This window comes from Primulina huaijiensis, chromosome 2 (assembly GCF_012295235.1).
Source record: "Primulina huaijiensis isolate GDHJ02 chromosome 2, ASM1229523v2, whole genome shotgun sequence".
Classification (NCBI taxonomy): Eukaryota; Viridiplantae; Streptophyta; class Magnoliopsida; order Lamiales; family Gesneriaceae; genus Primulina; species Primulina huaijiensis.
Window position 1 is genome coordinate 23,651,962 of NC_133307.1, and position 13,299 is coordinate 23,665,260.

The window sequence follows — 13,299 nt, forward strand, 5'->3', positions numbered from 1 at the left end:
GTTTATTTTTTTATTTTTCAATTTTGTCATTATTTTATATCACAATTACATTTTAGTTTTTATTTTTTTTTAATTTCAAAAAACATTTTTTTTATTTTTTTTTAAATTACAACTATTCAAATAGCATTTTAGTCCTTCGATAATTTGTCAAATTTCACTTTAATCTATAAATAATTATAAAAAAAAACTGTACACACGCGTACCGCGTGTACAAAGTAGCTAGTTATTATTAAGTGTGAGAGAGCTTGTAGTAACCAACTTTAGCTATTTCAATTCATTCTCTCTCTTTTTTAAATATATTTTTTTAATTCATATGTTAAAATTATATTTTAAACTTCATTTAAATATAAAGTAAATAAATTATAAAAAATATTGTATATTATAAAAAATATTGTACGAACATACAATACATACGTAGATACACTAGTAATCAGTGTTCTAAAAAGCTCGCTTAAGCCTCGCTTAAGCGCGCTTAAGTTTGAAGCTCGGCAAAAACGTCCCGTTTCGGAGAAAGCGGAAAAAAGCGGTCAAACTGTAATTTGACCGAATTAAGTATAATTAAGGTGTTTAATTAAGCGAGCTTAAGTACAATTAATCGCATCTATTTATTTTTTAATTTTTTTATTTTGAAAGTATGTCTTTTTATTTTAAAATAATAAATTAAGTTTATAATTTAGATGTTTATTTTTTAATTTTAGTTATGATTAAGCGTGTCAGATAATGATTTGACAAATATTTAACATTTTTAATGTGATCTAGTTGCAAAAACAAATAAAGATTGTAATTTTGATATTTTTATGATTTTATAAATATAAGAATTAATGCATCAGACTTAAATTTATCATATTTATGTATTATTTTATATATTTATTGATTTGAGATAATTACAATTACACTAAAGATAAAAAACGCTTTTTCACGCTTAAACCTGTGCTAATCTCGCTTAAGCTTGAAAAGCTTGAAGCTCGACATTCGCGCTTCGGAGCGCTTCACGTTTTTTAGAACCTTGCTAGTAATAATAAAAGATGTTGCAGTAACTAGAAAGATTCAGATTCACGTCTTCAAGAGTATTCCAACTTCGACTAAAGTGTTTCATGTATTGATATAGATTTATTAACTTCGTGTTGTATTTGGTTTTGTATTGATGTGTTTCAAACTTCTTTATTTCATGAGAATTCTCGATGTATTTGTATTGTAACACTTTTTACAAATTAATGGAATTAATTTGATTAAAAAAATAAAAATAAAAGATGTTGCAAACTTGCAAGTCCAGAACCCCGGCCTTTCACCGCGAGTCCTTGTAAATAAAATAAAAATTTACTAATTAGAGATTGTTTTTTTGTTTGATATTAAATACACCATGTAATTATATTATTACAAAATTGGGTTTGAGCCTTGGGCCATTTTAGTATACGGCTTTATATCGACCCACTAGAATAATGGCCACAACTTCTCCAAAATAATTTTCAACCCCTCGTTTTTTTTTTAAAAAATATAATATTAATTTATGCTCTCCTTTCTCAATTTGTAGCTGTTTAATTTTCACATCCAGCATATTTAGTTTTCAATAATAATATATATTCTTATCCGAAAAATATAAATTTATTTAATTTTCGAATAATTTTCTGAATGACTTGACAAAGGCACTATCTTCTATGCAATTTGGCAAGAACAGTTAAACTTATCTTTTAAAAATAGATGGGGAAATCGACTTCAAATGACTCTACTAGTTTATTAAAATTTGAATAAAACCTTAGACGGCGTTAGTGACACGACAAACAAGATGTAAACTCAAGTTTAACAAAACAGACAAACTAGATAACACCGCTAGAAATATTTTTTGCTACAGATGCCTGCAAGTAGAATCGAGAGCAACAGACTATTTCTTCTTCTCACCACCTCCAGCAGCCCTAATATGACCAAAAGAATTATATTAGCATAACCATCAAGATGAAACCGAATTAAATTAGAATGGTAATGATCAAATCACCTCATCCTCCGGAGAGCAGATGCCATCTCTTCTCGCTTCCTCTTTGCTCTCTTGTGGGTGCCCAACTTTCTCTTAGCCACTTTCAATGCCCGCTTGTCTTTCCCAACTTTGAGAAGCTCGGTGATACGCTTCTCATAGGGAGCAAATCCAGCAACTTCCCGGATGAGACTTCTAGCAAAATGCACTCTTTTGCTGGTTTTCTGTCCGGAAAGGGCGAAAAAACACAAACTATATCAATGGCTTCTCCATAATGCCAATGATTATTGTATCCTCGAGATTCGAGACATAATTCACAGCGAAATAACATCATATTTCATTATTACATACAGAACCTAGGCAAACATATTTCACACATCAGCTATCAACACCTCAGAGGGCTGAAATATGTTACCCCTTTTCTATCAGAAGGGCGAGGTGCCAGCTCTTTCTTGGTCACTATATGCCCTTTGTTCAAACCCACAAAGAGGCCTGAATTAGGCTGTTTGGGAGCCATTACCTAGAACTGTACAAAAATGACCAAATCAGCTGAAGAACACGACACATAAGAAAATATAACTTTAAACAAAAGATGGCACCAGAAGTCAGTATTCAAGAATGTGTTGTGTTCATAGAACCATAATCGATTCAATTCTAACCATAAAAATCCAAAGCATAAAAGCACATCCACAGCATTGTCAATTAGCAAAGGATGCCTCAATGAGAAAAGCCTTTTAGATTAACTGTAATTATATCAATAAAATGAGTGTAACCCCAAAGGTAAATCCCCAAGTCATATTAACATTAAAACAATTGAACTGTATTGTGTATCTATTCTATCCTGGGGATCAGAGAAAAATATCTATATTAAAAATGAGATTAGTGCGACATATGACGACATCATATGTTAATAACCATAATTGGTGTGCATGATTTTAAAAAAAAATACGCGGTCAAATCACAACATACTTTAAAACCACATGCTAGACATTGTTATTCAAATTCAAGATCTCGTTTAACCAGACTTTAATATTTTTTTACAACCCCAAAAAAATGCAAATTAAACATTCCATTATTTCTCTCAACCAGAATAGACATTAAAAGAAAAGTTCAAGCTTCTCTGTTTTATAAAATACTTTGAAGCATTTACAGTCACGCAAAAATATATATCAATATTTAAACTATCGAACATGGATTTAATAAATGAACAAATTTGATCGCACCAGTTTCATGGAAAACGCGAAGAACATTCATGAACAAGAAAAACAACAAAATATTCAACTATTCCACGACGTATCTGGAGGATAATATATACAAGCTGCGAGCTGCAAGAATTCAATTTCATTTATTTTATTTTCCATTTGCAATTTTTTTGTAAAATCCCAGATCCATATGGTTCGATATAAATAAATACCACAACAAAATAATGACATACGTTCGCAAAGACAAAGGCATCAAGTAATGAACTTATTATAATATAGAACTTTATATAATATAACATTTTATTCATAATTTCCATTACAGTCAAGGTATTTTCCTCAAAGTGGACAGCAAGAAAATAAAAACTTCTGCATGCTTCAATATTACATAAAACCAAAAAACACCGCAGATCTTGTAATATATAACAGCTGAAGCAACTGAATAACATTAAATAAAGGTAAAAGCTAAACACACACAGTCTAAATCTAATTAACTGTTGATTTCCAGCAGGTAAAATTTTCAAAAAATTATACGTCAACAGCAAGAAAAATCAAATTCTACGACTCTTAGTGCAACAGAATGAAAGCTACACTGATGCAAAACTAAAGAGTACGGCGGTGGCGAGAGCTTACCTTCACGGAGGAGTAGAGGAAGCTGCTTCTAGGGTTTGTAAACCATATTATGGTTTTCGGCTGTATTTATAAAAGAAGGATTCCACGTGGCACTAGTTTTTTTTTTAAAAAAAATAAATGTAACGTGGAAACAAAATTCCTAATTTTTACCAGTTTTATTAGTGATTATTAAATACACATTAATGCTTAAATTTCATGTGATATATGAAAATGAACACTAATGCTTAAATTTCATCTTATTATTATTCACAAGTGTCACTCTCCAGAATGTAATTTAAACATGAAAAACCATCAAATCTTTAGACCTTGATTTTCAATATACTTTCAACTAGTTACTATACACACGCAATGCGTGTGTATACAATCTTTTTTATTATTATCGATGGACTAAAGTGAAATTTGACAAATTATAGAGGGATTAAATTGATATTTGAATTGTTGAAATAAAAATAAATAAAAATAAAAGTGTGTGTTGAAATTAAAACAAAAAAAAACAAAAACAAAAGTGTAATATTAATATCATATGAGGGTAAAATTGGAAAAAAAGTTGATGTCCTCTCTAGGTAGTTATTATCACGTCATCACACTTAATATAATAGTATAGATATTGAAACTTTTTTTTTTTAAATAGTCTATGTTTTATACCAAATATCAATTTGTTACTTTGAAATGCCTTTTTTCTTTTAGGTTATAGGATCCTTCATATGATGTTTAACGTAATCTCTTATTCCAATTCTTGATTGATCAATCAAACATTAAAAAAAATTAAATTTCAACACCTTTCTTCAAAAAAAATTAAATTTCATCACAACTCTTGGGTCCGATTGCCAACCAATGTCGTTAGTTATAACTTTTTTTTGATAACCCATAGTCGTTAGTTTTCAGTGCGCACTGGATAAACCTTCATATTAACACAATAGCTTACAAATCACGTTAACTAGATAAACAACAATGAACAATTTTGTGTAACAAAGTCGTCTGAAAAAAGTGTTTGTAGAGAGAATCGAACTCTAAACATGAGTTAATCTCTCACGTACTCCACCAACTAATACGTCACGAGAGAAGTGGGAAACTCTTGGTTTAAGAAAGTTCCTTTTTCATTATTTTTTTATGCTATTGTCATTACTAAGACTAAATTTTAGTGTGACTACATAATAATTAGTAGGGTCATTTGCATTCATTTATCATGTATTTAGTATATTTGACGTTCATATCTCTTATCAAATGTAAAATTATAAGTTATAACATACAAAGAATGTCAAATATATTATTAAGTATAGGAGTGAGAATACAAAAAAAGAGAGCTATATAGTACATATTCAAACCACATAAAGTGTATGAGATCGACTAGACAATATAACTCCATGCATGAAATATAACATTAATAACAAATTCTACAGATATCAGGTGAATCTGTTAGCCTACCTTGATTGACATTGATGAAGTATCAGTAGTACGAATGATGATTGTTTCGTTTTCCTTCACAGATGCGTTCCTAATTAATGTAATTAAATACTATCTGGTGTTTCGAACTACGTCTGATATTCGAGGACGGGTTCTCCTGCAATAGAGATGAGAAAGATGTCAGTACTACCAGGGGTATTTCACGGCATGATGATATAGGATGCAAGTAGAATATTTGTCGTCATTAACTACAATAGCATGGGTGGCAGCTCGATTCAAGCTTGTTCTTGTCCAGCAATTATACCTACAATCATATTTGTTTATTTATATATTTTCTCTTGCTAAGTTTGTTAGATGACCATTATATACCAAATTCTTTATTAATTATTACCAGATACGATTCATGTATGTTACAACTTGATAAAAAAATTTAACTCTCTTTCGGTTTCACTTAGTTTCTTTATTTTCCGTCACCAAGATAGAAACCAAGAACACAACCAATTTATTTGCATTCTCTTCTACAGATAGATATTTCCCGGTTTCACATCTCTCAACACAATCATTGATTTTAAATAAACTTTTTCACACTTCCCTGTATTCCTAAAAATACTGTATTAAATTAAAAAAAAAAAACTCTATCAATGCTTCATATTTTCTTACAAACACTGAATGACATATAGTTAGGTCCGTGCGCATTTCCGCCACTGTTGCATAATGGAGCTCAACTTCTTTTATAAATGACACAACCTTTTGCATCCCCTCAAGTGTATTTCCTACCATTATTGACAAGATGCAGAAAAAAATTTGGGCATCACAACAATGCCAAATGTATGGTTCTAAGTGTTTTTATAGAATAAACTATAAGAAGGTGCAAGTTCTAAAGATCAGTGATCTGGAACAACAGGAGAGGTTCAAATCCAACACTTACCCACCCAAGTCTAAACACAAGCTATTCACCAAGATATAAAATATGCAAGTGTTAATCAAGTCAAAATACGGACGAATTAATAGAATGAATAAAGAAAAAGTGGTAGTAGCATTACCATGCATCCTCTTGACAAATCGTTCAAATTCTATGAATTTCTGTGGCTCGAAAAGAAGTTGACTGAGCCTCAGATAAGTAAAAGAGGAAAAATGCCTCCCATCTGGATCACTGATGGGCTTTGCCTTATCCAATAAATAGTTATAGCCTTCCCTGTCATGGCAGGGAAGAGAATTCTCACCGGCAACTGGTATGCAACCATCCCAGGCAGCATTCAACACCTAAATTGGTGACTAGATGTTACCATATGATATTTCAAAGAATATTATGCATACTCAAAATGATAATAGCATACTCTGACATGGAAAATAAAATGGCTAATCCAATGAAGATTTTATGTTGCAAAAACCAAGGAGCATGACGTGATTCAAATTATGATATCAAGTCAGGAATACTTACTTGCCAAGCCAAACCCTCAGGATCAGCCAAAGCTTCGGAGAAATTCACATGATTATCAAACATGCCAATTTCAGACGACATAAAGCACAAAGTAGCCCCATGCCTCTTTAGCATTGCCATAACAGAAACATAGCCATCACGGTTGCACGAATTATAGAATCCAGCAGTTAATTCAGCAGCATGACTAGCAGTCTTGTACCACCAATGAATACCTGATAGCTGCTTAAAAATAAAATACAGAAAAATATTATTATATCTTGCATGAGTCAACTGAAGTTTAAGTCAATTAAACTATACATTTTGGTCATGCATATTAACAACTCCAGAATTACATGCATAAAATGAACTTAGAAAATCTTCCAGAAACGTGATAGACATAGTAAAGAGTATATTGAAAATAAAAAATAACCTGACTGAGCCAATGCATGAAGTCACAAAAAAAGAGCCTTATACCAACTATTATCTAAGAACTGAAAGAGACATAAAATATCTAATAAAAAAACCTTCTTTGTAAGATGGATAGTAAAATGAAAGTCAGTGTGGTATATAAAGTAATTCTGCCGAAACATTGAATAATACGACAGACTGTAACTTTGGGCCAACTCACCTTTGTAGCAATGCAGGTTCCTTCAAAAGCTAATTTAGCCAGAAAAAGCACTCGATCACAATGATCAACTAAAACCTGAGAGTACCAACTAAGGAAAAACCTGCCATAATAGCCATCATAATCTCCACCATCACAGAAAAATCCTGTTTCCTGAGGCCGGGAATTATAGAAACCGGTATTATCAGGCCCTCGTGCCCAAAAAGAGTGTCCTCTTAGTTCAGCTGCTTTCCGCAAGCTTTTCAACAGATACTGATCATAGCACTGAAAAGGCAAAAAAAAATGGTTAACAATGCCCAGTATTGCATTGGCAAAGTTTACACAGAAAGGAGAGGAAGAAAACAAAACAATATTTTGGTTAGTAGCACCATTTTCTAAAATTTTGCATGCCCTGCGCCCACCCACGCACACAAAAAAAGATATAAAAGTCAATATTCTTGGTCATGAATAAAATTGTCCATGCCCAAACATGTGCTAGTGTCTTGTCATCAAAGAGATAGAGGCAGAGAGAGAGGTGGTCTGTGGGGCACCTAAAATCCCGAAGGCTGCATTTTGCATGAAATTGGTATATCTTACATTACCTGAAATTCGCCAATACCAGGATATCTCCAACCATGCTTCACTGGAGTAGAAGGGTATCTCAGCTCTCCACATGGACCAAGTCCGATTACTATCATAGATATGATACCATTCTCAAAAAACTCATCAAACTCAACCCGAAATCTTCTCATAAAATCAAAGTAGACCTACATAAATTTTCAAAAATTATAAAACAAAAAAAATTAATTGAGGCAAACTTGAGGAGGTGACTATCAATAAGAGAATTTATAAGAGGAACATGGCAACCTCAAAGCTAATGAAAAAAATGAATCAAAATGGGAAAGCAGGAAGCCAAATATTTTCTTTTAGGATCAAATCATCAATCTTTTAATATGAAATAGCTAGCACGCACAAACAAATTTTTATGCTCTTAATGACACTCACCAAAAATTAATGAGCAAAGCATGAAAACCTCGAATTCTTGATAATAGTCAGTAAAAATGCAATAAATAAACAAGATAAATCTTGAACTGTTCACTAATAATAACTTCAGCTCTCCTAGACTGCTATAAGAGTAAAGTTAACAAGAACACGAGCAGAGCAAGGGCACAAACCTCCCAGGCTCTAAAACTTTCCAATGAAAAAATATTGAGAGATCACAAACATTGAAAATGTTAATTAGTTACCTCTGCAGCCGTTCTTCCTCTCAATACTCTTTCCTTATCAACACCCCAAGACAAACACTCGGTGTTTCGCCTTCCCAATCTGTCGGTGAAAAATATGTCTGGATTGCTTCGACCAATTTCAGCCACCCAGTGAGGCAATGGAATACAGACATCATCCCCAACATTTCCTCCACATTCATGAAAAGACATCAGAACCTGTTTTCAGTTTAGGAAAAAACTATAATATTTTTCGTAGAAGTTCAATAGAAAACTATGAAAGTAACATGAAATTAATCAATTTAGTACTGCAACGCACTCACTTCATCAAGCAGTCAATGTTTTATTGCCAACTAACAGCCAACATTCGTACAGCAGCCATCGCATTATTGACTATGTAGATATTTTGGAAGCACCATTTTAGCCAAACAATGATTAACCATGATGTGACCATCGCACTCACTTCATCAAGGAGTCAATGTTTTATTGCCATCTAACAGCCAACATTCTTACAGCATCCTTCGCATTATTGACTATGTAGATGTTTTTGAAGCACCATTTTAGCCAAAAAATTATTAACCATGATGTGACCATGATAGCATGTACAACTTTCAGTTATCTAATATTTTTTCCCGGATGAGATCATGTATGGATGATCATCACCCCAGGTTGTTTCAACAGTTCCGCAGCGATCCAAATTGCAAAAACATTCCATTAAGTTTGTTCCTAAAAATTTATCATCTTTCTGGAAATTCTGTGCTGTAGCGGATAAAAATTAATCACTTTCTGATGCACATGTATTACATGATCTATACAGGGACAAGTAGATGGGACCATCCAGTAAATATAAGAATTTGTGCATTATCCGGGGAAACTCATCATCCATACATAATAAAAGCATGAAGGATACTCTTTGAGAAAGACCCTGAAAAGTGAAGAACGACAGAATTATGTCATCCAACATATATAAAATCGATCAAGCTAATTGTACAATCTATGAAGACTGACATTACCATCAGATAGAGACACACAAAGGTAAGAATGCCACAAAAAACATCTACTGGCTAAATGTGATGTAGTCATGAATAGAACTAACTTGTAACTTCATTTTCAGCTCTTGCACAATTTGAAACAACCTCTTGTAGCCATTCCAGTTATATTCTTGGGGTGCATGAGCTTCGACGACACCCCACCAACAATCCACCATAACACCATCCACATTGATCGACTTCAAGACTTTCAGTTGCTTCACAAGACCATCCGGATCAACAAGCTCGCACTTCATATTGATGACACCCAGCTGACACCATTAACTTGAATACGTAAAAATTAAAAACTACAAATGGACAAACAATCGAAGACAAATTTACAACAAAGGTATGAAGGCAGGACAAGAACTTGAAAAATAAAGAAAAAGCATAATGTTGGTAGACTCAGAGAACTCACTGGCAACATGATATAAACTGGAACAAGGGGAGTGCCAGTAAAATCATGCTCCTGCGACTTTGTGGGTATGTCGACGATCTAGACAATTTATAACGGAAAATCATTACAGAAGTATCAGAGAGACCAGGGTGAGTGAAAAGAACCCAAGTTTTTTTAAAAAAATACACTTTAAAGGAAAAAATAAGACATGCTGTTTTATATATTCAATTCATGATAGTAACTAACAGCATTTGGTTTGAAAATTGCAAAACTTACTTTTTTCTTTCGAGGATTACTTCTGAAATTATCGTGATCATAATTGAGACAATTTTCAGAGCCTAAGAAGAAAACTACTGGGAAGGAAACAATTTTGATTTCAGGAAGCCAAAAATATGACCTGCCTGTTGTCAACTGCATTGATGGGACCTCCAAGGAGAGGATCATTCTGCATGTCTCCTTCGTCTCCAATAATGGATGAAGTCTGGGATCTGTCAACTGGGGATACATCGTAAGGAGAAGAACTGGGCAAAAAAACTCCTTTCATGTGAGATGCATTATGATCAGCTGTGTTTTGATGGCCAGGGGGGATGCCTCTCAAGGAAGGAGGTGAACTATGTTGCACCGGCATATGTGTAGAGGATGAAGTCACTGTGGCACTTGGTGCGACGGTGGGTCTTGCTCCCTGGAGATTGAAACAAATAATTGTGTGATTGAAAGATAGGCATGAATGTACATATGTCTGCAGCAGCCAAAGTAAACATTCATGCACTATGTTAAACATGCTCACCTCTTGGCATGGGAGGATGATAATATGGAATCACAACACTATAATACTCAGATCAGGATAAAATGTGGGGGTTGCGGGGGGAGAGGAAATGCACCAACCAAATATCCCATGATTTGTCATTGTAATGCACATAGGATAAGGGAGCAGAGACTGAATCCAATTGTACATCTAAAATTATTTAATCATGCCCACATAAAAATAGTCATAGGCAAACGGATGCAAGTGATATCACCAACATGCTGATCTATAAGTGGCTGAGAAATATTGACGTTCACGATTCAAAATTCACCAAGGGACAAATGAAAATATTATGCACAACCAGATTAGTAGATACCTGTGGTCTGGAAGGGAAGGTGGTTCCATCGGGAAGAACGACCCAACCTGCTTCCCTTGCCAAAGCAGCTATGACATCATTAATGTCAGCTCTAACTCTAAGATTATAGTTCCCATGTCTTCGAAGCCCAGCTAAAATCTTTGCTGTGATTGCTCTGCGTTGTCGCTCTCGAAGCTTTGTTCTTTCTTTCTCTTCCTGTGGCCTACACCTTCGAGACCCTCCTCCCTGAGGAGTTGGTTGATCTTGATATAGCTGATGCTGCTTAAACCTTTTGTTACCACTCGTAGATACAATGCCCACATCAACACCAACCACCGTGGGTGTACCCATGTTCTTCTCTTCGTCGTCGTCGTCGTCATCTTCATCTTCATCTTCCTCTTTCACATCCATTCCCATTTCATCGTCATCTTCTTCGCTAGCTGCAAATCTCTGCATCCCTGCTGCAATATCTTTTACAGAATTTTCTATTTCTCTGGGTTATCTTCTATTTTAGCAGACAAGGATCAGGTTCCATATCTCGCACCATATCTGTCATGTGTTAATGACATATTGTCCCTGGAAAGCGAATGCATACGTTTGTCATCAAATAATCCCGCTGCCTGGCCCAGAATTATCTGAAACAAAATATCTACAGTAAACACCGAGTGTGTCATCAGAAAAATACATGGGTTTAGTAGATAAATAAACAAAAGCTCCATCGTATCTTGAACATGCACTCAAATGGGAACCGAAGAAAATTGAAATATTAAACTTCTGGACATTTCTATATTGCCGTTTGAAGAATGTGATATCTTGAATTTGTTTTACTCTAACTACAAAATGCATCGCTATGCTAGCTCAGTTTTATATGGATGACTTTTAGAAATCTGTTGTAAAATTAGAACAGATAGCAAAACAAGACATTTGACAGCAATTTAACTTCACATAAATAAAATCAGCGAAAGCTATCGATATTCCTGCAGTTTTTCTTTGCAATAAAAGTCAGCTTTTGTGAGAAATAACACCTCAATTACAGTAGAAGAACACATTCTGATATCGTCTCACATCCTAACGATTCAGATCTAAACGACACCGCTCCAAAATAACCAAACCAAGATCCATGGGTGCAAACTTACCGCCAGTTAAGAAAGCGACGAGCTTGCCGGAATGCTCTGACAAGACAACTTGAAGAGAGTAAGAGAGTGAAATTGTGGAATTCGAATGCGACCACCAGTGCTTTTAGAGATGAGCGGATTTCACGGCGGCGACACGGCGGAGGAGAAAAAAGCGTGGTGGTGATGGTGGTGGTGGGTTTGGCACGAGGGAAGCGTGTGAAAGGAGTTGGCACGCGTTTGGAGCCTTATCCTCAGACGTGCGGCTCACACGAGTTGCACGTGCTTTAGATGGACCCACTCACGAGAATTGTGTGGGACCATTCCAAAATGTGTGGTTTTGTATATATATAGGCTTTCTAAAATAAATATATATAAAAAAAAAAACTTAAAAATTTATCATCAGGGGCACAAATCAACTTAGGGCAAGGCATCCTAACTATGCTCTGAATCATGGTACATCCTCCTCAAATAAAGTATTTTAAAAATTTATTAAAATTTAAATGCATCAAACACTATGTTCATAACACAATATATCACAAATAAGATATTAAAAAAATGAATAAAATATTTTATTTGTGATTTATTCTAGACAAAAACTTGTGTGAGGCGGTCTCACGGGTCATATTTTGTGAGACGGGTTTCTTATTTTGGTCATCCATGAAAATTTATTACTTTTTATGCTAAGAGTATTACTTTTTATTGTGAATATCGGTAGGGTTGACCCATCTCACAGATAAAGATTTGTGAGACCGTCTCACAAGAGACCTACTCTTTATTATATTTTATTTTTACATAGTTTTTCGTGCATTAAATTTTTAATAATATGTGCAAATGTGGTATATTTGAACAAAATGTAGCACAATTTAGAAAAATTCAAATGATAATGTTTACACAACGAGGTGTCGGGGTCTCAGCTCTAGCCGTTCCTGTTAATTTTTTAAATATTTTTAAAATTATTATTTTTTGTTTTAAATAAAATACATGAAACTTTATTTTTTTTAATACTATTCTTAATCTTTATATAGTTAATAAATCAAATAAAATATGGGTATTATTTATAATAAAGTAATAATAACAATAAATAATGTGAAATAAATTAATAATAAAGACCTCAGGAATATTAAAAATAATGTAATTATTATATTTAAAATTATTTCATCAAAGGTTATAATTCAAATAATTATAAAATTAAGTTTAAGATAAATGAATG

At 33.6% G+C, this 13,299-nt stretch overlaps 2 protein-coding genes across 5 annotated transcripts; both read right to left on the reverse strand.

Annotated features, from left to right (window-relative positions):
• Window positions 1-1,707: 1,707 nt before the first annotated feature.
• Window positions 1,708-3,912, reverse strand: LOC140970713 (large ribosomal subunit protein eL36y-like). Its single transcript, XM_073432581.1, has 4 exons — window positions 3,799-3,912; window positions 2,382-2,492; window positions 1,991-2,190; window positions 1,708-1,910 (listed from the first exon to the last, which is right to left on the reverse strand). Exons 2-4 carry the CDS (start codon window positions 2,481-2,483, stop codon window positions 1,880-1,882), a joined length of 333 nt encoding a protein of 110 aa, XP_073288682.1. The 5' UTR covers window positions 2,484-2,492; window positions 3,799-3,912; the 3' UTR covers window positions 1,708-1,879.
• Window positions 3,913-5,120: 1,208 nt separating this feature from the next.
• LOC140970714 (beta-amylase 7-like) lies at window positions 5,121-12,345 on the reverse strand. Of its 4 annotated transcripts, none has more exons than XM_073432584.1 (12): window positions 12,111-12,345; window positions 10,996-11,550; window positions 10,272-10,556; window positions 9,896-9,973; window positions 9,546-9,749; window positions 9,360-9,374; window positions 8,474-8,668; window positions 7,829-7,993; window positions 7,251-7,511; window positions 6,644-6,862; window positions 6,246-6,465; window positions 5,121-5,359 (listed from the first exon to the last, which is right to left on the reverse strand). In XM_073432584.1, exons 2-12 carry the CDS (start codon window positions 11,428-11,430, stop codon window positions 5,331-5,333), a joined length of 2,106 nt encoding a protein of 701 aa, XP_073288685.1. In that variant the 5' UTR covers window positions 11,431-11,550; window positions 12,111-12,345; the 3' UTR covers window positions 5,121-5,330. The 4 variants fall into 4 exon arrangements, with proteins under 4 accessions (XP_073288685.1, XP_073288683.1, XP_073288684.1 ...); XM_073432582.1 differs by having other exon boundaries at window positions 10,996-11,609; XM_073432583.1 differs by having other exon boundaries at window positions 10,996-11,623.
• Between the last annotated feature and the right edge of the window lie 954 nt (window positions 12,346-13,299).